This window comes from Anomaloglossus baeobatrachus, chromosome 11, assembly GCF_048569485.1.
Source record: "Anomaloglossus baeobatrachus isolate aAnoBae1 chromosome 11, aAnoBae1.hap1, whole genome shotgun sequence".
Lineage (NCBI taxonomy): Eukaryota > Metazoa > Chordata > Amphibia > Anura > Aromobatidae > Anomaloglossus > Anomaloglossus baeobatrachus.
The window spans coordinates 43,478,963-43,506,946 of NC_134363.1; the positions used below are offsets into that span (position 1 = coordinate 43,478,963).

General features: G+C 43.1%; 2 protein-coding genes across 2 annotated transcripts in view; one reads left to right on the top strand and one right to left on the bottom strand.

The window, feature by feature from the left end:
* FUZ (fuzzy planar cell polarity protein) overlaps positions 1-27,984 on the top strand; it is a 119,465-nt gene that overhangs the window by 16,956 nt on the left and 74,525 nt on the right. The window lies entirely within an intron of this gene.
* On the bottom strand, positions 5,009-27,955 carry LOC142256184 (galactoside alpha-(1,2)-fucosyltransferase 2-like). The gene is made up of 2 exons (XM_075327738.1): positions 27,859-27,955; positions 5,009-6,353 (listed from the first exon to the last, which is right to left on the bottom strand). The coding sequence occupies exons 1-2, from the start codon at positions 27,869-27,871 to the stop codon at positions 5,293-5,295; spliced, it is 1,074 nt and encodes a 357-aa protein (XP_075183853.1). The 5' UTR covers positions 27,872-27,955; the 3' UTR covers positions 5,009-5,292.

Genomic DNA, 27,984 nt, shown 5'->3' on the forward strand with positions numbered 1-27,984 from the left:
AGACTGACTAGGCCACTGCAACACTTTGATTTTTTCCCTCTTGAACCAGGCCTTGGTTTTCTTGGCTGTGTGCTTTGGGTCGTTGTCTTGTTGGAAGATGAAATGACGACCCATCTTAAGATCCTTGATGGAGGAGCGGAGGTTCTTGGCCAAAATCTCCAGGTAGGCCGTGCTATCCATCTTCCCATGGATGCGGACCAGATGGCCAGGCCCCTTTGCTGAGAAACAGCCCCACAGCATGATGCTGCCACCACCATGCTTGACTGTAGGGATGGTATTCTTGGGGTCGTATGCAGTGCCATCCAGTCTCCAAACGTCACGTGTGTGGTTGGCACCAAAGATCTCGATCTTGGTCTCATCAGACCAGAGAGCCTTGAACCAGTCTGTCTCAGAGTCCTCCAAGTGATCATGAGCAAACTGTAGACGAGCCTTTAACATGACGGTTTGAAAGTAAAGGTACCTTACGGGCTCGTCTGGAACGGAGACCATTGCGGTGGAGTACGTTACTTATGGTATTGACTGAAACCAATGTCCCCACTGCCATGAGATCTTCCCGGAGCTCCTTCCTTGTTGTCCTTGGGTTAACCTTGACTCTTCGGACAAGCATGGCCTCGGCACGGGTGGAAACTTTCAAAGGCTGTCCAGGCCGTGGACGGCTAACAGTAGTTCCATAAGCCTTCCACTTCCGGATGATGCTCCCAACAGTGGAGACAGGTAGGCCCAACTCCTTGGAAAGGGTTTTGTACTCCTTGCCAGCCTTGTGACCCTCCACGATCTTGTCTCTGATGGCCTTGGAATGCTCATTTGTCTTTCCCATGTTGACCAAGTATGAGTGCTGTTCACAAGTTTGGGGAGGGTCTTAATTAGTCAGAAATGGCTGGAAAAAGAGATAATTAATCCAAACATGTGAAGCTCATTGTTCTATGTGCCTGAAATACTTCTTAATACTTTAGGGGAACCAAACAGAATTCTTGTGGTTTGAGGGGTTGAATAATAAATGACCCTCTGAATAAACTTTTCAGAATTTAAAAAAAAAAATAAAAAAAGAAAAAACATTCTTTTTTGCTGCAGTGCATTTCACACTTCCAGGCTGATCTACAGTCCAACTGTCACAATGCCAAGTTAATTCTCAATGTGTAAACCTGCTAAATCTGCAGGGGGTTGAATACTACTTGTAGGCACTGTATATATATATATATATATATATATATATATATTGTATTACATATTTACAATTTATTAGTTTTTTGTGTTCTAGCGTTGTATTCTAATAAGTATATTTTATGTTCTATCCAAATATATTGATTATTGTATCATAAAAGTAATTAATTTCTACAATTTTCTCCTTGTTTTTTTTCTAGTCTTGAGGCTGCAATTCACATGCTTGTAATGTTGCATGTTTATTGAACAATTGTCACAGCTCAGTTTTTTTTGGTGTTTTTTGTCTGTTATCTTGCTTTAATGCAAGTTGGGGGTGCAGCCCTCCTGATACTGAGGCTGAACAATTACCTGCGTCTCACTTTTTGCTGTGTATTTAATCTGGGACCCAGCTAACCACTTTACCATCCATATTGAAGTTTTGACATGACACAAGTCAGGTACAGAATATGTTTTTAACTTTAGTAGGTTAGGGACTGTCTCAGATGGGTACACCGTGACGAGGTGAGACAGCTTCTTACCTTTTTGCAAAAATGTATATACTAAGTACCCTGTTTATTAAGCACTTGCAATTTATTTATTTATAGTCAGGGTATTTTTTCTACAATTTTCTCCTTGTTTTTTTTCTAAAAGTAATTAAATGTCTGATGTTCACATTGAACTACAATAAATTTTTCACTTAAATATAAGCATTATACTAAATGTTATTATTTAGTAAAATATTCAGCACATTCTGCATTGCACTACTGTCCCCAATTTATTACCGTATTTTTCGCTTTATAAGACGCATCGGAATATAAGACGCACCCCAAACTTAGACATAAAAAAAGGTAAAAAAAAGAAAAATGGGGTCCGTCTTATGCTCCGGTGTTCTCTTACCGGAGGGGGGCAGCAGTGGTGGTGAAGTGGGGTCACAGGAGGCACAGGTTGTGCTGGCAGGCGCGGCGGGTCAGTGGCAGCGGGGTCCGTGGTTGCAGGTGCCGTGGCGTCTGTGGTTGCAGGCGCGGTGGCAGAAGCCGTGGGGTCCGTGGTGGCGGCAGCAGCCGTGGCGGGTGAGCCGTGCAGCAGGCCGGTGCAGTGAGTGTCCGCGGTCCTGGTTCAGTGGTGGCAGCGGCGGCGGCTCAGTGGTGGGAGCGGTGGCGACTGCTCAGTGGTGGCAGCGGCAGGGACTGCTCAGTGGTGGAGTGTGTCCGCGGTCCCGGTTCAGTGGTGGCAGCGGCGGCGACGGCTCAGTGGTGGGAGCGGCGGCGACTGCTCAGTGGTGGCAGCGGCAGGGACTGCTCAGTGGTGGAGTGTGTCCGCGGTCCCGACTTAGTGGTGTCAGCGGCGGCGACGGCTCAGTGGTGGGAGCGGCGGCGACGGTTCAGTGGTGGCAGCGGCAGGGAGTGCTCAGTGGTGGAATGTGTCCGCGGTCCCGATTCAAGTAATGGCGCCCGGAGCGACGCATGCGCAGATGGAGCTCTCATCCAAGGGCTCCATCTGCGCACGCGCTGACTCCCGGAGCAGCGCGTGCGCAGATGGAGCTCTCATCCAAGAGCTCCACCAGCGCCATCATTTGAAAGTGGGACCGCGGACAACTGGTAACATGCTGCACAGCCGCCCGCACCGCATGCACAGAGTGGCAGCCAGCAGGCTGCCCGCCCACCCTGCGTACAAGCCGCCGGGTACCTGTGCTTGCGTGCGGTGGCAGCCGGGTACCCATGGCTGTGTGTGGGCGGCAGCTGGGTGACTGTGTGAGGGCGGCAGCCGGGTGCCTGTGTGAAAGCGGCAGCCGGCTGCCGCCCGCACGGGCACCCGACTGCCGCTCGCACACAGCACCCGGCTGCCACCCGCACACAGCCATGGGTACCCGGCTGCCACCGCATGCAAGCACGGGTACCCGGCTGCCGACCCCACACAGCACCCGCTGCCGCCCGCACACAGCCACGGGTACCCGGCTGCCACCGCACGCAAGCACAGGTACCCGGCCGCTTGCATGCAGCCACAGGCACCCGGCCGCCCGATCGCCTCAGACAGGACTCCCCCCCGGTACCGCTTTATAAGACGCACCCCCCATTTTCCTCCCAAATTTTTGGGAGGAAAAGTGCGTCTTATAAAGCGAAAAATACGGTATATATTTTTGGAGTCGGAGTATTTTATACTCTTTTATACTCATTACATTTTAGACTCTGACTCCACCAAAATGAGCTCCAACTCCACGACACCGACTCCACAGCCCTGGGTACCACTCTCAGGGCAGTGACCGAGACTGTGGCAGCTGACCTCCTGAGACGGACTTGGGTATGGACGGGTGCAGGCAGGGTGAATGAAGCAGGCTGGACAGGCGGGTATGGACAGGAGTGGTGGTCACGACAGGATAGGTATGGGAGGGTTGGTATAGGTGACAGACACAAAGATAACTGGATAGGAGCTGACAACTAGCTAGGAGACTGGTAACTACCTGAATGTGTTGTGCAGGTACCTCCCCTAATGGGAGGGTGCCTTAAATACATAGTGGCTGAGAGGCATTTCCGGGAAATAGCGCGCTGTCGCTTTAAGAGGAGGTCCAGTGCACATGGGAGACTAGGGCTGCGTGCACAGGCCCCAGGAAGGAAAGAAGGCAGCAGCACACGTGGATGACCAGGGAATTGCAGGGGATGTGCGACCCGGCCAGGCCGGTGAGTAAAGTTGTTATCTCTGCAAAGACACTGGTGCTAAAACCCTGAATTGTTTTTTGAAACTGAAACAAATACTCATATGTCCTAAAATTAATAGTAGAGGTGACGTTCTCAATGAAAATGTTCACAAAAAGACTGCAGTAGATTCTTAGTTATATTCTGCAAGGTTAACTGTATATGTTGTATACTTTATCACCATTATTCCTTTACGATGTATTTTTTTTCTTTTACTGGCAGTGTCTTTTCTTTACAACTGTAAATTCAGCAAATACTGTACATTTTCCATATTGTGACATATCTCCTTCAAGATTCACTGGGGCTCATAAACTTAAAGAAAGCCTCACCATGCAAAATAAATTGTTGCTTTGTAGCCTCCCACATGGTTTTGCTCTGTTATTCTTAAATAGGCTATTTGCTTTTGTATAAAGTACAAGAAATTTAAAGCATTGACTGTATTTTGGGCACATGCTAAATACCAAGGGTGTATAAGATAAGGCTGTGGATATAGAGGATATTTCAGGATGTATTATACATATACTGAACAAAAAGAGCAGGGATAGTTAATCAGTTAGGGTCTCTGCCAAGATGTCATGTCAGCACCGAGGAGAAAACTAGTCAAAGAACAAAGTCGAGGTCGGATACCGGGAGTGCAAATAAGCACAGGGGAGGACGTGGGGAGCACAGGATAGGAACCCAGAGTACAGAGAGGTATGGAAGAAAGGACGGGTAGGAGGGATGGAGGTACAGATGGGCAGGAGGAACCGAGATAAGGACAGACCGGAGAAATGGAGGTCAGTTAAGAGGGATGGAAGTCAGGTCGGGCAAGGGGAGCAGAGGTCAGGACAAACAGTACCGGGTAGCAGGACAAGAAACAGAGAACGTCTCAAAAGAAAAGTTCATGCAGCAGGGTCGGAAATATCACTGGCAGCGTCTCGGAGGCAGCAGCACTAAGATATAGCAGCGTGAACCCCGGAACGAGGCCAGAACAAACAGACCCCTCCAAGAGGCAGGACACATGCATCGGCTCAGGAACGGCATAGCTGTGCATGAAGCATATAAATCTATGATTATACTGTATAAGGTATTTCAGCAGTTGCGACTCAAATTTTTTTTATATTTGACCATAATGGATAATATTATTATTAAAATTTATATTGTAAAAAATATATTTTTATTTCCTTTTATATGGGATCTAAAAAGTGCGATTTATTCTTAGGAATTTCTAGAGATTCTTAAAAATCTTAGGTGAAATTTTGCTATTCCGTTTGGCCATCCATATAATTTTTTATAAAACAAAATCAAGATCATTTTTTTGAGGATTGGACAAGAAATAAAAATTAGAAAAACAACGTAAAAACTAAAAAAAGAAATGGCTAAATCTTATAGTTTGTAACACAATAGTGGATCCGACGACAAAATGAATGCCTTGGTAACAATTATGGCCTTCATGCCCTTACCCAAAGAACCATGTGAGTCTTCATTCATGGTCTTTTTTGTTAAGAAGGGGTGAGAGGTCAGCTGGAATCCCAATCCATTCTGGAAGATAAGTAGCTTCATATTTAAAACGTTTAAAGACTGAAGAGTTGGGTAATATGTAGTTGGATAAGTAGATGGTTTCTCCTCCTACCAAGTAACCAACCCAAATACCAAACGTTCCTATGGTCATGATGGTGTGGTTACAATGTGATAGTAAAGCAAAATCCCGACTAGGTGAGCCTTCTTGGCCATCTCCAGCAAAGTGAATATCACCCAATGAATTGTTCATATTCTCTTTACACCAATCCATCCCATTACTGGTCACCACAAATAGAGGGTTCTCATACTTCTCTCTGAAGTAATCCATGGCTTTTTGCAAATATCCTTTGTCAGCCACCACCCCTTTCCATGAATTCGGCATCACGTGCACATAGTCACCTCTCCGAACGTGAATCCCAACATAAGTGACGTTCTTCCTGTCTCCTCTGGCCTTCTCAAGATAAGCATTGGACTTCTCTTTGATAAAGTCATGAAAAGTAAATTCTCGAAGAATCTCCTTCTTTATATGATGATAGAAAGTAAATGACCAAATGTAGCCATCAAGACTTACATACTCACCTTCAATATGTCTGTACTCATCAGACATCCAGTTGTGAAGTCCATAATGTCTCCATTTGATACGACCAATGATCTCCTGCTCAAGGACGGGCAATCTAATTTTAAAGATCTTTGACAACTGGCTGTACATATGGGGCAAAATGTAAGCTTGATGACCATTCAACTTGGCAAGAGCATAGAGAGTGGCATACTCGCCCATCAGGTTGCCCAAACGTCCAATGGCGTTGACAGTCCACATACCCGTCAGTGGTTTGGGTTTGCTTTCTTCTGTCTTGAGAACTTTTTCTGTTATGTTTTTCAGGGCCCTCTCTCTCATTAAGGTCATGAACATATTAATATCCAGCTTTATGTGGTAAATATAGGAAAACCCCATAACAACAAGAATAATTAGGACTGAGCCAATAGACAAAAAAACACGTTTGCCCATTCTTGCAGTTGTTCCAGCTGTGAATGAAAAAGAAAAAAAATACAAAATATTAACTAAGTATAAAATGGTGTAGTTAAAATATTCCAACAAATATACAAGGTTATGTGGTTATAGTTGCATAGAAATAGTCATAGTCATTCTGGAAAAGTTCATGGGTGACCTTGGTTGGAAATCTCCCCCCACTCCGTGTACAAAGCAAATCTAGGCAAAGGTTGGGTATTTGGAGCAACAACCCTATCTTAAGCATAACAAATACATCAAATAGGCTGTCTGGTTTAACACTAGAACTACTGGACTCGTGACACCTATATAGAAATATATAGTGCAAAGTAGTCAGAATGACTACCTCAGTAGTTCTAGTGTTAAGAAACAAGTACACAGACTCGTAAGGAAGCAACTAATCTTGAAGGAGAACAAAAAGATCGGTTGTTGGAAATCCAACATGCCGAATCCTTATCTTCCCCAACATCATCTACAAAAAGAAAAGACTACATCTGCAGATAGCACTTTTGGGGGTTCTTACCCCTAATTATAACATTTAGCTAATGACAATTATGTGATTGGTTCTCATTATATTCAAGGGTGGTCAGTTACCAAATTGTGAAGATCTATAGGGCCCTCAACGGACCACTAGATTATTTAATAGTGATAGCACATTAAAGGGTGTGATAACTACAGATTGAATATAGATGTCATTAATTCATGACTAGTGATGAACGAACCTGTGGATATTTGGGTTCGCTGAACCAGCATGGGGGGAAAAAAATTTGCAAACTTGACCCCAAACAATGGGACAGTAAAATGGCTGTAAAATGGCCATAATAAGTGCTAGCGGACTGTTGTGGAAGTGATCTGGTAGTAAGAGCTGGATAGTTATACATATCGTGTTTCCTGGTGTTTCCCAGAGGATCCCGCTACAGTCAGACTCTCTCTTCTGGGCCCGCTAAGTAAGGTTCATCAATATTCACTGCGTCCCCCGCCCACCCTTTGTGCCAGTGTCTGGAATTGATTGCAGACTGCTCTACACGTCCCCCACATTGAGTCCGCGTCTGTAATTGGTTGCAGTCAGTGTGCAACCAACTGTAGTAGTGTAAGAATAAATTAATACAAAAATTATGCAGGCCCCCACCATATTTTGATAGCTAGCGTGGGTAAAACAACAGCGGCAGGCTGCAACCCCCACCTGTGAGCTTTACCGTGGCTGGATATGAAAGTAGAGAGGAAAAAAAGATGTAGAGTCTACCCAGTTTTGATATCCAGCCACCGTAAAACAGAAAGGTGTTGGCTGGTATTATAAGGATCGTAGGCGCCCCAATGGATATTGGGCCCCCCAGCCTAAAAATGTCAGGCTGCAGCTGCCCAAAATCGTTCCATGTAATGAATGCATCTAATTGGCTCATCTCATTCCAATTGCCCTGGTGCGGTAACAATCGGGGTAATATAAGTAGAGATGAGCGAACCTGTTTAATAAAGGTGAATCAATTTCAAATTCGGTACAAGACTTTGCTTGTTCGGTTCAACTCGGTAACACAAGCACTTTCCCCAAAAGTTGGCAATGTTTGTTTTTGTTTGATAACTGATTGCGTTTTCCAAAAATGCTTTTGTATAGGATTGTGATGCTGTATGATGAACGTGAGGATGTGTTTATTGAGTGGAGGGGGTGGGGAATCAGGAGAAGCCAGAGGTGCGTGGTGCCTTTTAATTTTTCTTTTAATTTCTAGGTATTGTTGCTTATTACTGCCTGCTCCAAATTACCCAGTGAACCATATTTCTAGGTATTGTTACTTAATAGTGCCTGCTCTAAATTTGCCAGTAAGCTAGCTAAATAGGTCTTGCCACTTTTCAGTGCCTGCTCCAAATTACCCAATGAACCACATTCTAGGTATTGTTACTTAGTAGTACCTGCTCTAAATTTGCTAGTGAACTAGCTAAATAGGTGTTGGCACTTTTCAGTGCCTGGTCCAAATTATGCAGTGAACCACATTTCTAGTTATTGGTACTTTTTAGTGCCTTCACAATATTGCCAACTCAGGCAAGAAATAAAGAATTTATCTTTTGTGTCAGGTGTCTGACAGGTGTGGGCATAGGGTTGCGAAACATCTGTTTGAAAGTGGAAGAGTACGTCAACCATGAATAGTAAATCACAATGAGGTTGTAGTGGAAGGGTGAATAGACGGTGTGTTCAAGGTGTATGTGTGAGAAGTTCTAATGTTAGTCAATGCTCTAGTGAGCAAACACCAGCTCATCCTATCCCAACAGAAATGAGAACAACTTCCATTACTGGACATCCTACTCCACTAGATTTTTTCGCAGCCGCACATCGCTTCAATTTCGAAATGAGAGTGATAAACAGCATGTGCTAGAGTGGATGACAAACACTGCATCAAGTGGCCTCTCCTCCTCTTCCTGCACCTCAACATCACACACACTTCATTCCTCAGAGGTGCCATCCCAATCATACTTGTTTTCCCCCGCGTCACAAATCTCCAACCTGCAAACGGACTGTGGGAAACCACACATGGGCGAGTCTGCAGAGCTATTCACATATTCTATCCCATGGACATCAGAGGTCTGCTCCAAAGATTCCCAAACTCAAGAAGAGGAAAGCATCTGCACCGATGCCCAAAATCTTTGTCAGTTGGATCCAGGCCTGGACGAAGTGGTGTCAGAGCAAGATCCTGACCATCATTAACTGACGTTAAGCCCCAGGGGTGGAGGTGATTATGATGAGACTCAGGTAGCTGAGGCACACACATATTGACCTGTGATGTCAGGTCAGGAAGAGGAGGAGTGGGACAACATAGAGCATGACAATGAACTTGTAGATCCCACTTGGTGTGAACCCAGAGGCATGCAACTGAGTAGCTCAGCAGATGAGGAGGAGGAAGATGAAGATGTTACATTGGCGATTCCCACACAAACATGTGGTGGTGCAACCATGAGAAGCACTGCATCCTCAGCCACAACTTTGGTTGTGGCCAGCAGAGGTCGCAGGTCTGCAGTTTGCAAGAAGGGTTACCTAGCTTAGGCCTTTTTTGAGACCGCAAAAGATGACCCAACTTTCGTTATCTGCCAACGTTATAAACAACGACTCAGTATAGGCACAAATTCAAATAATTTGACTACTACATGCATGAAGTGACACATGCGCAACACACATCCATTACTGTGGGAATCTTACTGCGCTAAAATGCGGACTACTGGGCCTACCCAACCACCAGCCGACAAATCAAACTTGTCTGCTGCTTCTTCTTCCTGTGTCACCGTTGAAACTATTCTCACATAGGTTTCCGGCCCAGAACCTCCACTTGTTTACCCACTACAGTCTGGGTGAGTGAGAGCCCGTCGGCTTTTACGAAAGTGACTATGCCTGGTGTTTTTGACCCATGTGAGACACCAAGCACACCACATGTTTCTCAATCCAGCATTACATCTCTGCCTACACCCTCTCCCAGTCCATCGGTTGGCCATGTATAACTTAGTTCCCTCTCTGTCAGCACAGCAGCTAGCCCTCGGTCCTGCAGTTTTGGTCACGTAAAAAATCATTTCCTCCAACACATGCCAAAGGGAAGAGGGAAGAGCTTGAACTTCACCATATCTAAACTGTTGGCCAAAGAAATGCTTTCCGCCTGGATACAGACGTTTTTTGAAACTTGATGGCCATCGCAGTCCCCCTGCGTCGCACCATCATGTCACAGACAACATTACTTTTTCCTTAAAAAAAACTCTGTGTCTCCCAGGGTGCATTTCACCACCGACACATGGACGAGCTAGCATTGTCAGGGGCATTACATCTCGCTGACTGAGCACTGGGTTACTCTGGTGGCTTCGGGGTTAGGCGGGGAAGGGGCTGCTTCCCAAGTTTTGAAATCCCCAAGGCTTTGTGGACAAAACTCTGGATCTACCGCTTCCTCCACTGCTTTTGCTTCCTCCATCTCCTCTAGGTCCTCCACCTGCGCCCTCAGCGTCTCGCTTAATGTAACGTAACACACGTTCCAAGAGCGCAGAGAGAATCCCCTCCACCTCCGTACAGCTCAGCCAGGGCTCAACGCAATCAGGCAGGGCTGAAATTAATATGCATTAGACAACGCAGTCACACAGCTGCAGGGTTGTAGACCGCTATCTGGGCCGAGTCTGATAAATAGCTGTCTCCACTGAACCTGGCTCCAGGCTCCATATGTAGCAGTGACTGATCTACCATATACCATCTAATTGTATGGATTGCTACTAATGGGGCTTAAAGCAGAGGGGTATATATTTGTAATGCATGCAGGCAATAGAGGAATTTGATTATTATGGAAACTTAACATTGCTTACATGTTAAATATAGGATTTCTTTGATCCTTTTGATGCTAACATTGTTTAATAAATACTGACCTCTATTACATATTGTATAGTGATGCACCATAGTATTGTATTATTCTATTATTAGATCTGTGAATTTTATTATTAATAATAATAATAATAATAATAATAATAATAATAATTAACAATTACCATGATTGTCGTGAGATTTTGTATGGATTATGTTGTATCTTCAAGGGTGTTTTTGTAGTTAATAAAGGGGTGAAAGAAGATGTGTGTATTTCATTTCAAATAAAAGATTTTTTCAGAGTTTGTTTTATTTCTTTTGACTTACAGGAATTAGTAATGGGGAGTCTCATAGACCCCTCCCATTACTAATCTAGGGCTTAGTGACAACTCTGATTTTTTTCAAATCACAGCTGTCATTAACTCCTTATGTTACCCTGATTGCCAAAGCACCAGGGCAATTGGGATGAGCCTGTCAAAGTGCTGGGATTGTTGCATCTAATTTAGACAACAATTCTGGACAGATTTCAGCTGCTATTGTTAGGCTTGAGAGGGCCCAATACCCATTTCCCTTCCCTGCCTGAGAACAGCAGTCCCCAGCTTGGGGGCTGGGTATCAAAATTGGGGGGGACCACACGCCAGATTTGTAAATTAGTTATTTAAATAATTTAAAAAGAGCCGCATGGGGTCCCTTTTATTTTGATACACAGCCAAGATATTGTGCACAGCTGGGGGCTGTAGCCTGTAGCTGTATGCTTTATCTGGGCTGGATATCTATATACGGGCACCCTATGTCATTTTTTTTATTTCTTTTTACACTTTACTCAGGCACACAGACAACCTCTGTGAGGGCACCCAATCAGAGACGCCGGCAGTCTGGCTTACGACAATCACAGACCCTGTAACAGATGATTTGTGGGAGTAGCAGTGAATATGCATGAAAGCTAATAGGTGGATCAGGAAACAGTGTTACAGCCGTGCCACTGAGACAAGTGTGTCCTGCTTTAGCCATTTTGCTTACTAAAAAAGTAAGGTGCCAACATTTTGCCTCCCTACTCTCTTATAAAATATATATACTGTATTTTTCGGACCATAAGACGCACTTTTTTTCCTCCAAATGTTGGGGGAAAGTGGGGGGTGTGTCTTATGGTCTGAATATAGGGCTGCGGGGAATGAGGGTGCTGCGGTGGAGGGGGTCATCGGTGGAATGTGCAGGCTGTAGCAGCCTGCCGTGACCACATGGACCCGCTCATTTAATATGCACGCCCACCCTCCCGCCCATCATCTCTCAGCGCTGAAGCCGGCACTGACAGGTGGGCGGGATGATGGCGAGGGATAAACAGCCAGCCCGCATGATCACTCCTGGCAACTGCAGCCTGGGGTGATCATGTGCGGCTGTATTCACTGCCCCCGCACATCATCATTAGTGCGGGGAGCAGTGAATCAGTACACATTACTCACCGTTCCGCTGCAGCACCGCAATCTCCTCCTGTCTGTGCCGGTCAGCTGACTTGCGTGGAGACTAGCGGCGCGCACAGCGATGACGTCATCGCTGTGCACACGTGTCCACATGCAGCCGTCGGCACAGACCAGAGGATATCGCGATGTTGCAGCCTGCAGGGGAACGGGGACGGCAAGAGGAGCGGTGCTGCAGGGAGTGAGGTGAGGTGAGTATGAATGTTTATTTTTTTTTATGTGCCACAGGATGCGGCCATACACCAGGATGATGGGGGTATATGAGCAGGATAGGGGTATATTATGAGCAGCATGGGGAGTATATGAGCAGGATGGGGGTATATGAGCAGGCTGGGGAGTATATGAGCAGGCTGGGGAGTATATGAGCAGCATGGGGAGTATATGAGCAGCATGGGGAGTATGAGCAGCATGGGGAGTATATGAGCAGCATGGGTAGTATATGAGCAGCATGGGGAGTATATGAGCAGGATGGGGAGTATATTAGCAGGCTGGGGAGTATATGAGCAGGCTGGGGAGTATATGAGCAGCCTGGGGAGTATATGAGCAGGCTGGGGAGTATATGAGCAGCATGGGGAGTATATGAGCAGGATGGAAAGTATATGAGCAGCATGGGGAGTATATGAGCAGCATGGGGAGTATATGAGCAGCATGGGGACTATATGAGCAGCATGGGGACTATATGAGCAGCATGGGGACTATATGAGCAGCATGGGGACTATATGAGCAGCATGGGGACTATATGAGCAGCATGGGGAGCATATGAGCAGGCTGGGGAGCATATGAGCAGGCTGGGGAGTATATGAGCAGGCTGGGGAGTATGTGAGCAGGACATTACCCCATAACAGTGTCAGCAGCAAATCCTCGCCCTATAAGTGTGTCATGACCACATTTTTTGCTTAAAAATTTATTTTCCTATTTTCCTCCTCTAAAACCAGGGTGCGTCTTATGGTCCGGTGCGTCTTATAGTCCGAAAAATACGGTAATTTAAAAGCTAATCCCAATTTAGACAGCATTATTTTACTTTAATATTTAAACAAAGTTCAGAGGGTACCGCCGTGGGGTTTTATGGCACCCCAGCAATCTTTTCTTTACACCTATAATAATAATATCACAAAACAATAAATACTTACTGCCCACAATAGATGAAAGATAGCTATATACACCGTGTGCAGAATTATTAGGCAAGTTGTATTTTAGAGGATTTTTTTTATTATTGATCAACAACTATGTTCTCAATCAATCCAAAAGACTCATAAATATCAAAACTTAATATTTTTGGAAGTAGGAGTGTTGTTTTTTTTAGATTTGGCTATCTTAGAAGGATATCTGTTTGTGCAGGTAAATATTACTGTGCAGAATTATTAGGCAACTTAATAAAAACCAAATATATTCCCATCTCACTTATTTATTTTCACCAGGTAAACCAATATAACTGCACAAAATTTATAAATAAACATTTCTGACATGCAAAAACAAAACCCCCCAAAATTTTTGATCAGTATAGCCACCTTTCTTTCTGATGAGACACTCAGCAGCCGACCATCCATAGATTCTGTCAGTTGCTTGATCTGTTTATGATCAACATTGCGTGCAGCAGCCACCACAGCCTCCAGACACTGCTCCGAGAGGTGTACTGTTTTCCCTCCCTGTAGATCTCACATTTTATGAGGGACCACAGGTTCTCTATTGGGTTCAGATCAGGTGAACAAGGGGCCATGTCATTATTTTTTCATCTTTTAGACGCTGTGGAGTAGTTGGATGCATGTGATGGAGCATTATCCTGCATGAAAATCTTGTTTTTCTTGAACGATACCGACTTCTTCCTGTACCACTGCTTGAAGAAGTTGTCTTCCAGAACCTGGCAGTAGGTCTGGGAGTTGAGCTTCACTCCATCCTCAACCCGAAAAGGTCCCACAAGTTGATCTTTGATGATAGCCCATACCAGTACCCCACCTCCACCTTGCTGGCGTCTGAGTCGGAGTGGAGCTCTCTGCCCTTTACTGATCCAGCCTCTGGCCCATCCATCTGCCCATCAAGAGTCACTCTCATTTCATCAGTCCATAAATCCTTTGAAAAATCAGTCTTAAGATATTTCTTGGCCCAGTCTTGATGTTTTATCTTATGTTTCTTGGTCAGAGGTGGTGGTTTTTCAGCCTTCCTTACCTTGGCCATGTCCCTGAGTATGGCACACCTTGTGCTTTTTGATACTCCAGTAACGTTGCAGCTCTGAAATATGGCCAAACTGGTGGCAAATGGCATCTTGGCAGCTTCACGCTTGATTTTCCTCAATTCATGGGCAGTTATTTTGCGCCTTTTTTGCCCATCACGCTTCTTGCGACCCTGTTTGCTATTTGCCATGAAACGCTTGATTGTTCGGTGATCACGCTTCAAAAGTTTGGCAATTTCAAGACTGCTGCATCCCTCTGCAACACATCTCACAATTTTGAACTTTTTCAGAGCCCGTCAAATCTCTCTTCTGACCCATTTTGCCAAAGGAAAGGAAGTTGCCTAATAATTAAGCACACCTTATATAGGGTGTTGATGTCATTACACCGCACCCCTCCTCATTACAGAGATGCACATCACCTGATTTACATAATTGGTAGTTGGCTCTCAGCCTATACAGCTTGGAGTAGGACGACATGTATAAAAAGTATCATGGGATCAAAATATTAATTTGCCTAATAATTCTGCACATGGTGTACAGATCAATAGATAGTTTGAGAATGGCTAAATGTGTATGAGCTGAAACATTGCATTGCACAATGTGGGCTAATAAAGAGTCTGTCTTTTTTGCACATTAGTTGTTGGGTTCTGCCCTCCTTTTTGTTGGATAAATAGCTATATTAATACTAATTGATAAATTCACCTCTGCTACAATGACCATTAGATTACATTATCAGCATCTTTACTGAGTGCACTTACTTTTGATTTCTCTGCACCTTTAAGTTGTTTTTTTTTAGTTTTAACAATTATTTTTATTGAGAGGTTCAGAGAATAAACAAGCAGTTTTCAATATTGTAAAATGTACAAGGTTCAATGCCATTAAAATTCACAGCTTTTTATACAGCAGCTACTTTTTATTGCATCCGGCTTGAAATTCAGATATTGCTCTGTTAGGCCTCTTTCACACGTTCGTGAAAAACCATGCACGTTTTTCACGGACGTGTCAAAGGTGCGTTTTGACCTCCGTGAGCCGTGTTTATGGCACACGTGTGTCCTCCGTGTTTTATCCGTGATAACACACGGAGAACGGGAACTTTCTATTCACCTGTCCCTGGCGTCGCTGTCCGTGGTGCGTATCTTCGGTCTCCGGTCCTGCCGACTCCCCGCTGCTGCTGCTTCCGGCCACAGTGAAGTGAATATGCAATGAGCATAATGAGCGGGGTTGGCAGCAAGTGACAGAAACGGCAGCGACTACAGGGCTGGAGAAGGTGAGTAAAGTTTTTTTTTTTTTTTGTTTGTTTTTTTTTTCTCTCGCAGATACATGTGTTTTCTCCAGTGCGTGTCACACAGAACACATCCATGTGACCCGTATGTGTTCCATGTGACACCCGTGATGCCGGAGAAAAACTGACATGTCTACTTGTGGGGCACATGTATGTTCCACACGGTCCATGGCAGAACACGCACGTGAACGCAGACCCATTGATTTTAATGGGTCTACGTGTGCCTGTGTCTCCGATACGTGAGAAAACTGACCATACACGTACCGGAGATACGGACGTGTGAAAGAGGCCTTACCCTGAGTATAACACACACCTCCAGACCACTCAATTTCTAACATTGGATATCTCCGACAGTTATTTTAATCAGCCGTGAACAAAAAATAAAGGAAAATGGGAACCAAATAATAAGGAACGTAAGGAAAACAGATGTCACCCCCATCAAATTTATACACTTCAAATTGTCGGGTAAAAAGTTACATGAAATGAGCCAGATGATTGTACCTCAATACACTACATATCACATAGATACCGAAATGGTGTTGGTCATAGAAAGTGGCAGTGGAGACTGTACCCAGGGGTCCCAGAATATGGAATAATTCAATAGAATCAGACCTAGTCGCCTCGATTTTTTCATATAATATAATGTTATAAACTTTTGTATGACAGCAGAGCCTGAAAGGGTGGGAGATTTCCATTGACTGGAAATATATATTTTGGTGGCCAATGTGATAAAACTTACCAATCTGTGACAATGGTTAGTTGCCGTAGTTGGTCTGTCGTTAAATAACAAGACCTCCCGGGAATTTACGTTTTGACTGTTGCAGAAATTACCAATAATAGATCCCACTTCCCTCCAAAGATCAGAAACTATTGGGCAGGTCCACCAAATATGAGCTATATCCCCTTTCTGTCCACATCCTTCAAAACAGCGATCTGCGGTCCCAGGGTATATGGAGCTAAGGATAGTTGGAGCATAGTAGGACCTATGAAAAAGTTTTATGGGCGTCTCCGAAACCTCCCCTTGTGAGGTTTTCATAACAATTATTCCATTGTTCTAAGGTCATGGAGAATCCCAGATCTTCCTCCCACTGATCCATAACTTTCAGTTTAAGGTCTGGTGCAGGTCTATTCATTATGCTATATATCATAGATATGGTGCCTCTCCCTTCCGGGTCAAAAATACAGCCTTTTTCAAAGGCGGTCGGGCTCAAGGTCCTCCACTCTCCCATTAAGGTGCTCACAAAATGATATACCTTCTCATTTCTAAAATTTTCACCCACTGGTGGCTCATACCGCTCAATGAATTCAGCCTTAAGGCCGCTTTACACACAACGATATCGCTAGCGATGTAACACGCCAGATCGCACATACGATTTGCCGAGATCGCTCATAGGTCGTGTTTTATGCGGCGGTCACATGAGCGATCTCGGCAAATCTTATCTGCGATCTGGCGTGTCACATCACTAACGAGATCGCTAGCGATATCGTTGTGTGTAAAGCAGCCTTTAGAATATAGGGTGTATAGGGAAGCCAGATGACTCAACCAAGAAACCCCTCTTTGTTTCCACCAATAAAAATCTCTGGAATCCACCCCTGGTAGAAACATTGGTTTATTGAAAAGGTTTAAGAGAGGAGATGGGTTCGACTGCAGTTTGAATTGCAACCGGTTGGATCTCCAAAGCATAATCATTGTGTATGAAAACGGCGCTAATTCTGCAATTTTGAGAGGTAGCGGGCCTGTCATCCAGATTAAACCATCTAAAGTATAGGGCGCTATCAAGGTGTCTTCAAGAGTGACCCATCAAGAAAAAATTAGGGAGGGATATACCGCACCATTTTGTGTGCCGAAATAAGGTTTGTTGGGCAATCCTAGCCCTTTTGTTATTCCAAATAAATTTAGAGACTTCCTGGTGTATTTTTTTTTAACATATTTTGAGGCAAAAATATAGGTAGCGCGCGAAACAGGTATAAAAATCTGTGTAGAGTGGTCATCTGACCGGTATGCATTCTACCTAGAAATGAGATGGTAGGATGTTACCATTTATTCAAATACTGTACCATTTGCTGAATAAGAGGAGAGGTTCCATTTGAATAGTGTAGATTTATGATTAGTTAATTTTATTCCCAGGTAGGAGATGTAGTGTGTTTGCTTTTAGAACTTAAAATTTGAAAGGATATTGGTTTGAGTGTTGTTTGGGGTATTTAAAAAAGTGTTTCTGTTTTCTCTACATTTACTTTGAGACCAGAGAGAGCTTCAAAGCAGTGTATGAGGGACAATAAATTGGGGAGAGAAGTATGTAGAGATGTGATAGTCAATAAGAGATCACCCGCAAATAGGGGGGTTTTACACGCAACGACATCGCTAACGATATGTCGTTGGGGTCACAAAAATCGTGACGCACATCCGGCCTTGCGTGTGAAACGCAGGAACGACCGTTAACGATCAAAATTACTCACCTAATCGTTGATCGTTGACACGTCGTTCTAATCCCAAATATCGTTGCTGTTGTAGGACGCAGGTTGTTCGTCGTTCCTGCGGCAGCACACATCGCTATGTGTGACACCACAGGAACGAGGAACTACATCGTACCTGCGGCTGCTGGCAATGAGGAAGAAAGGAGGTGGGCGGGATATTCCGATCGCTCATCTCCGCCCATCCGCTTCTATTGGGCGGCCGCTTAGTGACGCCACTGTGACGCTGCACGAACTGCCCCCTTAGAAAGGAGGCGGTTCGCCGGCCACAGCGACGTCGCTAGGCAGGTAAGTCCATGTGACGGGTGTTAGCGATGTTGTGCGCCATGGGCAGCGATTTGCCTGTGACGCACAACCGACACTAGCGATGTCGCTGCGTGTAAAGCCCACTTTCGGTTGGATTTCCCTTTTAAATTGGAACTATTTGTTTTGTATTTTTTTTTATATTAATTAAGCTTATGAATAATCCATTATCAATCCCCCAATGGACAGGAGAGCGGTAACTTGTGGTTTCCTAGATCTTGCAATACTACAAATACCAGTATGCCATGATGGTTGCTGGCTTGAAAAGCTTTCTGATCAAGCTCATGTTTGCAAAGAAGCAATTCTTCCATATAATGGTCTGATGCCTGTGATACCCAAAGTAATAATCACATTATTATAAATGTAAAGAAAACATTGATGGGGTGCCCTAAAACCCCATGGCGGTACCCTCTGAACTTTCTTTAAATATTAAAGTATTTCCTGTATCATGATTGTTGGGTGCCAATGGTTTGCCCCCATATTGGTATTCCATAAAAACAACATTGAAGATTGATTTTTACTATATACTGCCATACTCAAATACCGGAACCACAATAAAGACATATTGCTACCCATTTAGACAGCATCTCATGCATGTATAGAAACACTAGTAACCCCAGAGGAAATTACTCAGATGCCGTAACATCAATAAAATCAATTCTTTATTAATTTTATACACAATAATAACAGTATTCGCTCAGCAAAAATAGGGCAATGAAAACTCACAAATGCACCCCTCCTAACAAAGGGAGGGGTTGGTACAAGCACATCGGCACTACTGGTACAGGTTAAACAGGTTGGTTACCCAAAATGGCATTATTAACAAGCAAAAACAAGTGCAGCTCATATCACAGGCTATAAATTACCATTGAAAATGAATTTAACCCCACAGTATGGGTCCAAAGAAGGGTCAGCCTTTTAATACAAGAGTAAGAATAGTTTGGCCCACATAGGCTACATGGAGTAAGCTATAAATGCTTCACAAATAGTAAAGGGACATATTTCAATTAGGAATGAGTATATTATATTATTATATTATATTATTATATATTATATTATGATTATATCAAATATATAATTATATTATTTATATATATATAATTATATTATAAAAGCACTATATTATATTACATAAATGTCACTACTTCTCCACGGTGAATCACTCTTAGCTATTATTAACCATGGATAATAAACCCATCGCCATGATATAAGCTCAGAAGGATCAGCCCTTTGATGTGACAATGTCTATGGTTTGGTTCACCTGAGCTATATAGAATATACCATGGGGAATTGCATTATAAATAGTAAAGGGATTTTGTTCCAATTGGGAACCCCCCAGAGAAAATGTTTTTACAGAGTCAAAAATCTTCCCACCCTAAATCCTTATGCTCAAATGGATCATTCCAAACAATACATTCAGAATAAAGCATGGGCCGATCTAACCAGAATTATATTAAGCCAATGCAGTAACACACATAGTAATAATTAAAGTCACAAACCGGACCAGTATAAGCATTGATGTGCCCGCAGCCACCACAGCTCGACGCGTTTCACCTACTGCTTCTTCAGGAGGCAGGTGTACATAATGTGGCAACAAGACGTCTATATATACTCAGCCGAATCCATATAATCCTATGCAGGTGTCTCAAAATCTGAACGCTAAAGCACATGTGATTTCGGCGCGGGCGCCGCCATGACAGGGGGATGTACCTAAATTAACCCAGTGCTTGTTCTGGTCACATCAGGAGGCCGCCCACCACGGCGATGCCACGGCTGCCGCGCATGCGCGACCACCCGACTATTGACCGTACTAGAACACTGGGAATCCACCGCCCGGCATTGCCCGTGTGCAGCGTTACAGATTAAAACAGGCATCTTCCGCACAAGGATGACTGCATATATCAAGGTAAAAATCACAATATGTATAGAACTCTGCAGATTTAAATAATATATAGATAACTCGTATAATGAGACAAACATGACAGTATTGTAGATTTATATAGTACAGCAGGCATTTGTTTCGCAGATAGAGCCTCGTATAACGCAGGATCACATAGTATACCTAAAAAACAAACTCACAGTATATATAACGCTGCAAATTAAAGTAATGCAGCAAATGTTTTGCTCATACAAGCGACTCATATGACTAGGTAAGGATGGCAGCATAACAAATTTACACAGTATAGCTGACATTTTTCTCGCATATATGGCCACGTATAGCAAGATCATATAATGTGCTTAAAGAGACAGAACTCAATAAGAATATATGGCTCCAGCTGCAGCCCTTCCTTGCTAGGAATGAATCCCATAAATGCAGACTTATCAAACTGTGCTATTCCCGGTCAGTTGTGAAATAGCAAGAAAAAGATGTTTATTGATATTTTCTCCTGGATGTATTCATTCCAACGAGCTACTATCAATCATCCTACAGATGAGAAAGGGAAGATACACAAGTAGATATCTTCTCCCAGTTGAAATTTCAACGTGTAGTCCACAATAATATATATCTATAGGTAAAGTCCATGCCCACTAAGGCGAAACTAATTCTGGACTCCACATGTCAGGAGGGTTTTCTCTTCAATATTGCAAAGTCCTCTTTATGTATTGATCCTTGCTTCTTCACACGCGTCCAGATTAGTGCAATCCTTCCTGTACTTGTTACTTGTTAGCCACAACCAACGTCTCCTCTCCATAAGCGCAATATAAAGATAATGCATAAATTCTAAAAACTCCATAGAGAAGAGAACTGTTGTTAGTGCACCTTATAGATATTACAACTTTAACCTTGTGTTAATCAATTAGCTACAAACTATTAAAAACAAAAATGATACAAACGTCTCCTGATAGGGGATAAATACAATTCTCAGAGGAAGGCATTAAAGCCAAAATTTTCGTGCAGCCCATCTGGGGATACTGTGCCTAGCCGGTATATCCATCGGCTCTCAAGCTGTGCTAGGGATCTGCCTATGTCCCCGCCATGTATATCCACCCTGATCTGGTCTATCTCCTTTACCCTAAGATGTCTCGAATCAGAGTTGGGAAATTCTTTAAAGTGGCGGGGAATTGTTTTTAATTTTTCACTATCAGACGCCTCCTTGGAACTTTTTATATCCCTGACATTGACATTGATAGTATTCCGATTGGATGAGATACATCGACGACATCTGGTTTCTGTGGGAGGGGTTCCCCTGTGAGCTGGACGAATTTATAGATAGACTCAATCAGAATACTATCAGTGTCTTTTTGACATACAAATCGGGCCGTGAAATGGAGTTCCTGGATATAAAAATCACTGTTACAGATGAGGGTACACTCAATACTGAAATTTACAGAAAGCCCACGGCTACCAATGCCTTCCTCCACGCTAAGTCTTCTCACACCCCCGCGACTATTAGAAGTATCCCCGTGGCACAATTCCTCAGAGTCAGGAGGATATGTTCTTCTGAGGTGACGTTCTCTAAACAGGCTGAAGACCTCACTGAAAGATTTCTATATCGCGGGTACAGTAAGAGAATGATAAAGCGAGGTATGGATCGAGCAAGGGCATGCACCAGGGAGTCTCTCCTATATCCTAATTATTCTGAACCTAGAATCCAAAAGGAGGGTGAGGTGTGATTAATTACCAGCTATAATAATCGCTGGACGGATATAGGTGAGATCCTGAGGAGGCACTGGGGAATTGTAAAAACGGACCCGATTTTGGGAAAAAATTTGTCATCTTACCCACTTATGACAGCGCGAAGGGCCAGAAATATTAAAGATCATCTGGTATGCAGTCACTACGGGTCCAGAGATAGTTGGAATAGGGGGGTAGTTGCTGGTTTCTTCCCCTGTGGACTGTGCAAAGCATGCGCAAACATGCGATAAGCAAAACCGTTTAGAGGTGCTAGGGACAATAAAGAATATGACATCAGATTACATCTAAGCTGTACCTCTAAAGCTGTGATTTACCGGGCCTCCTGTCCGTGTGACTTGTTCTATATTGGCATGACCACCCGAGAACTTAAAACTCGGGTGGGTGAACGTGTCAGGAATATACAAAGTTCCAAGGAGGTGTCTGATAGTGAAAAATTAAAAACAATTCCCCGCCACTTTAAAGAATTTCACAACTCTGATTCGAGACATCTTAGGGTCAAGGCGATAGACCAGATCAGGGTGGATATACGTGGCGGGGACATAGGCAGATCCCTAGCACAGCCTGAGAGCCGATGGATATACCGGCTAGGCACAGTATCCCCAGATGGGTTGAGCGAAAATTTTGGCTTTAATGCCTTCCTCTGAGAATTGTATTTATCCCCTATCAGGAGACGTTTGTATCATTTTTTGTTTTTAATTGTTTTTAATAGTTTGTAGCTATATTGATAACTAGATGTACTACCCGGCTTCACCCGGGTTAATAACTGCTGTTAACAAAATAGAATGTATTAAAAAAAATGTATTCTGCACACAAAAAACACACAACAAATAGATATAAATGTAATTATAATGTCTGTCTCCCCCTCTATATATATATCTCTGTCTATCTCTCTATCTGTTTGTCTGTCTGTTTCCCTGTCTGTCTCTGACTGTCTCTGTCTCTTTCTCTGTCTGTCTCAATCTCTTTCCCTGTATGTCTATCTATCTCTGTCACTTTCCCTGTCTGTCTCTTTCCCTGTCTGTCTCTGACTGTCTCTGTCTCTTTCTCTGTCTGTCTCAATCTCTTTCCCTGTATGTCTATCTATCTCTGTCACTTTCCCTGTCTGTCTCTTTCCCTGTCTGTCTCTTTCTCTCTCTTTCCCTCTCTTTCCCTGTCTCTCTCTTTCCCTGTCAGTCTGTCTCTTTGTCTGTGTCTATCTCTTTGTGTCTGTCTCTTACCCTGTCTATGTCTGTTTCTTACTCTTTCCCTGTCTGTGTCTGTCTCTTTTCCTGGCTGCATTGTGACACGCCAACATTCAATATAAGGGCGTGGCTGCGCATTCTTCTGAAGTTCTGGATGCACTGTGGCTCCCAGCTCCATTCGCTTTAATGGAGGCAGGTTTTTTGGCGAATAACTGTAAAGCGCGGGGTTAAAATTTCCCCTCAAAACATAGCCTATGACGCTCTCGTGGTCCATACGTGTGAGTGTGCAAAATTTTGTGGCTGTAGCTGCGACGGTGCGGATGCCAATCCCGGACATACACACACACACACACACACACACACACACACACACACACATTCAGCTTTATATATTAGATTGATTGACACAGGGTTAAAGTTGTAATATCTATAAGGTGCACTAACAACATTTCTCTTCTCTATGGAGTTTTTAGAATTTATGCATTATCTTTATATTGCGCTTATGGAGAGGAGACGTTGGTTGTGGCTAACAAGTAACAAGTAGAGGACGGATTGCACTAATCTGGACGCATGTGAAGAAGCAAGGATGAATACATAAAGAGGACTTTGCAATATTGAAGAGAAAAACTTCCTGACATGTGGAGTCCAGAATTAGTTTCGCCTTAGTGGGCATGGACTTTACCTATAGATATATATTATTGTGCACTCCACGTTGAAATTTCAACTAGCAGAAGATATCTACTTGTGTATCTTCCCTTTCTCATCTGTAGGATGATTGATAATAGTTGGTTGGAATGAATACATCCAGGAGAAAATATCAATAAACATCTTTTTCTTGGTATTTCACAACTGACCGGGAATAGCACAGTTTGATAAGTCTGCATTTATGGGATTAATTCCTTGCAAGGAAGGGCTGCAGCTGGAGCCATATATTCTTATTGAGTTCTGTCTCTTTAAGCACATTATATGATCTTGCTATATGCGGCCATATATGCGAGAAAAATGTCAGCTATACTGTGTAAATTTGTTATGCTGCCATCCTTGCCTCGTCATATGAGTCGCTTGTATGAGCAAAACATTTGCTGCATTACTTTAATTTGCAGCGTTATATATACTGTGAGTTTGTTTTTTAGGTATACTATGTGATCCTGCGTTATACGAGGCTCTATCTGCGAAACAAATGCCTGCTGTACTATATAAATCTACAATACTGTCATGTTTGTCTCATACGAGTTATCTATATATTATTTAAATCTGCAGAGTTCTATACATATTGTGATTTTTACCTTGATATATGCAGTCATCCTTGTGCGGAAAATGCCTGTTTTAATCTGTAACGCTGCACACGCTGTGCATGGGCAATGCCGGGCGGTGGATTCCCAGTGTTCTAGTACGGTCAATAGTCGGGTGGCCGCGCATGCGCGGCAGCCGTTGCATCGCCGTGGTGGGCGGCCTCCCGACGTGACCGGAACAAGCACTGGGTTAATTTAGGTACATCCCCCTGTCATGGCGGCGCCCGCGCCGAAATCGCATGTGCTTTAGCGTTCGGATTTTGAGACACCTGCATAGGATTATATGGATTCGGCTGAGTATATATAGACGTCCTGTTGCCACATTATGTACACCTGCCTCCTGAAGAAGCAGTAGGTGAAACGCATCGAGCTGTGGTGGCTGCGGGCACATCAATGCTTATACTGGTCCAGTTTGTGACTTTAATTATTACTATGTGTGTTACTGCATTGGCTTAATATAATTCTGGTTAGATCGGCCCATGCTTTATTCTGAATGTATTGTTTGGAATGATCCATTTGAGCATAAGGATTTAGGGTGGGAAGATTTTTGACTCTGTAAAAACATTTTCTCTGGGGGGTTCCCAATTGGAACAAAATCCCTTTACTATGTATAATGCAATTCCCTACGGTATATTCTATATAGCTCAGGTGAACCAAACCATAGACATTGTCACATCAAAGGGCTGATCCTTCTGAGCTTATATCATGGCGATGGGTTTATTATCCATGGTTAATAATAGCTAAGAGTGGTTCCACGTGGAGAAGTAGTGACATTTATGTAATATAATATAGTGCTTTTATAATATAATATAATTATATATATATATATATAATATAATATAATATAATATAGTGCATATATACGCATTCCTAATTGAAATATGTCCCTTTGTGAAGCATTTATAGCTTACTCCATGTAGCCTATGTGGGCCAAACTATTCTTACTCTTGCGTTAAAGGGCTGACCCTTCTTTGGACCCATACTGTGGGGTTAAATTCATTTTCAATGGTAAATTATAGCCTGTGATATGAGCTGCACTTGTTTTTGCTTGTTAATAATGCCATTTTGGGTAACCAACCTGTTTAACCTGTACTAGTAGCGCCAATGTGCTTGTACCAACCCCTCCCTTTGTTAGGAGGGATCCATTTGTGAGTTTTCATTGCCCTATATTTGCGGAGCGAATATTGTTATTATTGTGTTTAAAATTAATAAAGAATTGATTTTAATGATGTTATGGCATTGAGTAATTTCCTCTGGGGTTACTAGTGTTTCTATATATGCATGAGATGCTGTCTAAATGGGTAGCAATATGTGGTTATTGTGGTTCCAGTATTTGTGTATGGCAGTATATAGTAAAAATCAGTCTTCAATGTTGGTTTTATGGAATACCAATATGGTGGCAAACCATTGGCACCCAACAATCATGATACAGGAAATACTTAAATATTTAAAGAAAGTTCAGAGGGTACCGCCATGGGGTTTTAGGGCACCCCATCAATGTTTTCTTTACGTTTATAATAATGTGGTTATCACTTTGGGTATCACAGGCATCAGACCATTATATGGAAGAATTGCTTGCTATTATTGTGTATAAAATTAATAAAGAATTGATTTTATTGATGTTACGGCATCTGAGTAATTTCCTCTGGGGTTACTAGTGTTTCCCTACTCAAATACTGCAGAATATAGTCCGAGCAATCAAACAATAATCAGATGTAAATCCTGTAGGGGGGAGTAAAAGAAACTGAAAGTTAAATTTAAAAAATGTAAAAAAAATTTGAATCAGTCTCACTTTTCCCTATTTGAAAAAAATCATCTATAAAAGTCTGATCTACCGTGTTTTGCCCGAAAAATGCTGCAAGGTGCCAGGTCAATGAAAAAATTATAAAGTTAGGGCTCTTGGAAGTGGATGGAAAAAAAAATAAATGCAAAAAATGAAAATTGGATTGAGACATGTATACAATATATAATACCACTGATTCTCAGACAAAGCTGCTGTCCCTGGCCACTTTTGTCGATACATTGAATTTGTATAATCGAACAGCAGCTGTATATAAATATATATGAGGTCCTGTTGTATAGACCTAGAGGAATCAACTGTAATTTGTACAGGACCCAGCTAGCAAGTGTTTACGTCCCCTACAGTGCCTCCGGAGGAGAAATAAAGCATTACACTTCCTGTTAAAGAAGTCCTCCTCCTGCATAATCTTTTAATAACCTCATAACCTCTGAGATCAGTCCAGGCTGCAGGTGAGGGCTCCGTAGCCAGTCCGAAGCTACCGGTGTGCTACTCCCCCTGCTGCCGTCGCTGCTCCCCAGCCCCCACCGCTTCGCCCCCGCCACCACCAACCCCCCTCCCACTGCCGCCGCTCCCCCACTTGTGTGTGCTCACCCCTGGCCTCTCCTCCTAGCAGCTCAGTGGGGCAGCGTGGTATACTGTATATCTCCCTGCTAGTGTCAGTCTGCAGAGCGTTGCTCCTCTTGACACATACACAGGAATAGCCTGCAGAGCGTCGCTCCTGACACATGATACAGGAGGAGCGACGCTCTGCAAGCTATATATCCCTATATATGTGTGGTTTCCACTCACTGACAGCAAGCACAGATGATGGGGAGTGTTTCCACTTATTCTTTTGGAAACACCCAGATTGGGAGGGGGGGGGTGACATCACACACAGGAGCGCAGACTCCGCCCACTTTACTGCACCTGTAATGTGAGCTATTTCTACAGTAGGATTTCAGCAGCTGCTCCCCCTAGTGTTTAAGAGTGGAAAAATATCAAACTTTTAAAAAAAAATGAATATTTTTCTCAATTAAAAACAAATAATAATATGTACACAACATTAAAACATTAATACTTTATATTTTTACAGTTATTGAAAAAAAAACAATTTCTGACGACACCTTCCCTTTTAAAGGGTCTTATAACAACAAACTGATTACAGGTTATTCTGCTGCTAATAAGAATAAACATTTCTTACGGTTGAATGTGTTCAATTCTCCAAAAAGCTCCACTATACCGGAAAATAAAGCATTAAAGGGGCCATGCTTTTAAGACATGGACCTAACAAAAATATCAAAGCAAGGGATAATTTCTAGAAGTTTTCTACTTTAAGGGTCCTAAGTGGGGGCAGCGCATGGGTCAATTCAGATCCTATGCAAAATTGGAATGGGTTTTAATATACTAGTGAATTGCTTTTGCTGTTTTTCATTGTATTGTTTGTACACAGTGACTTAATAAATTTACATTTCTTTTTGGATGTTTCTATTTTTGGAGAAAAAAGTGCCGCTGGTTACCAAACTCTGCAACATGCATATACAGTATATTGCTCTAAACATGATAACATGTAACTAAATGCGTTATTGTAGCATTATGCAATCTGGGGGGTGTAGGTTCTTACCTGTTTGGTTCATTTTTCCTTTTGGTCCTTTTTGCCTCCTATTCTGTTATATTATCCGGAGAAGGAGAGGCGAGCACCTGCACCATCGTCACCTGTCACCTTCCCAGGTAATGTACAGGGTGTGAG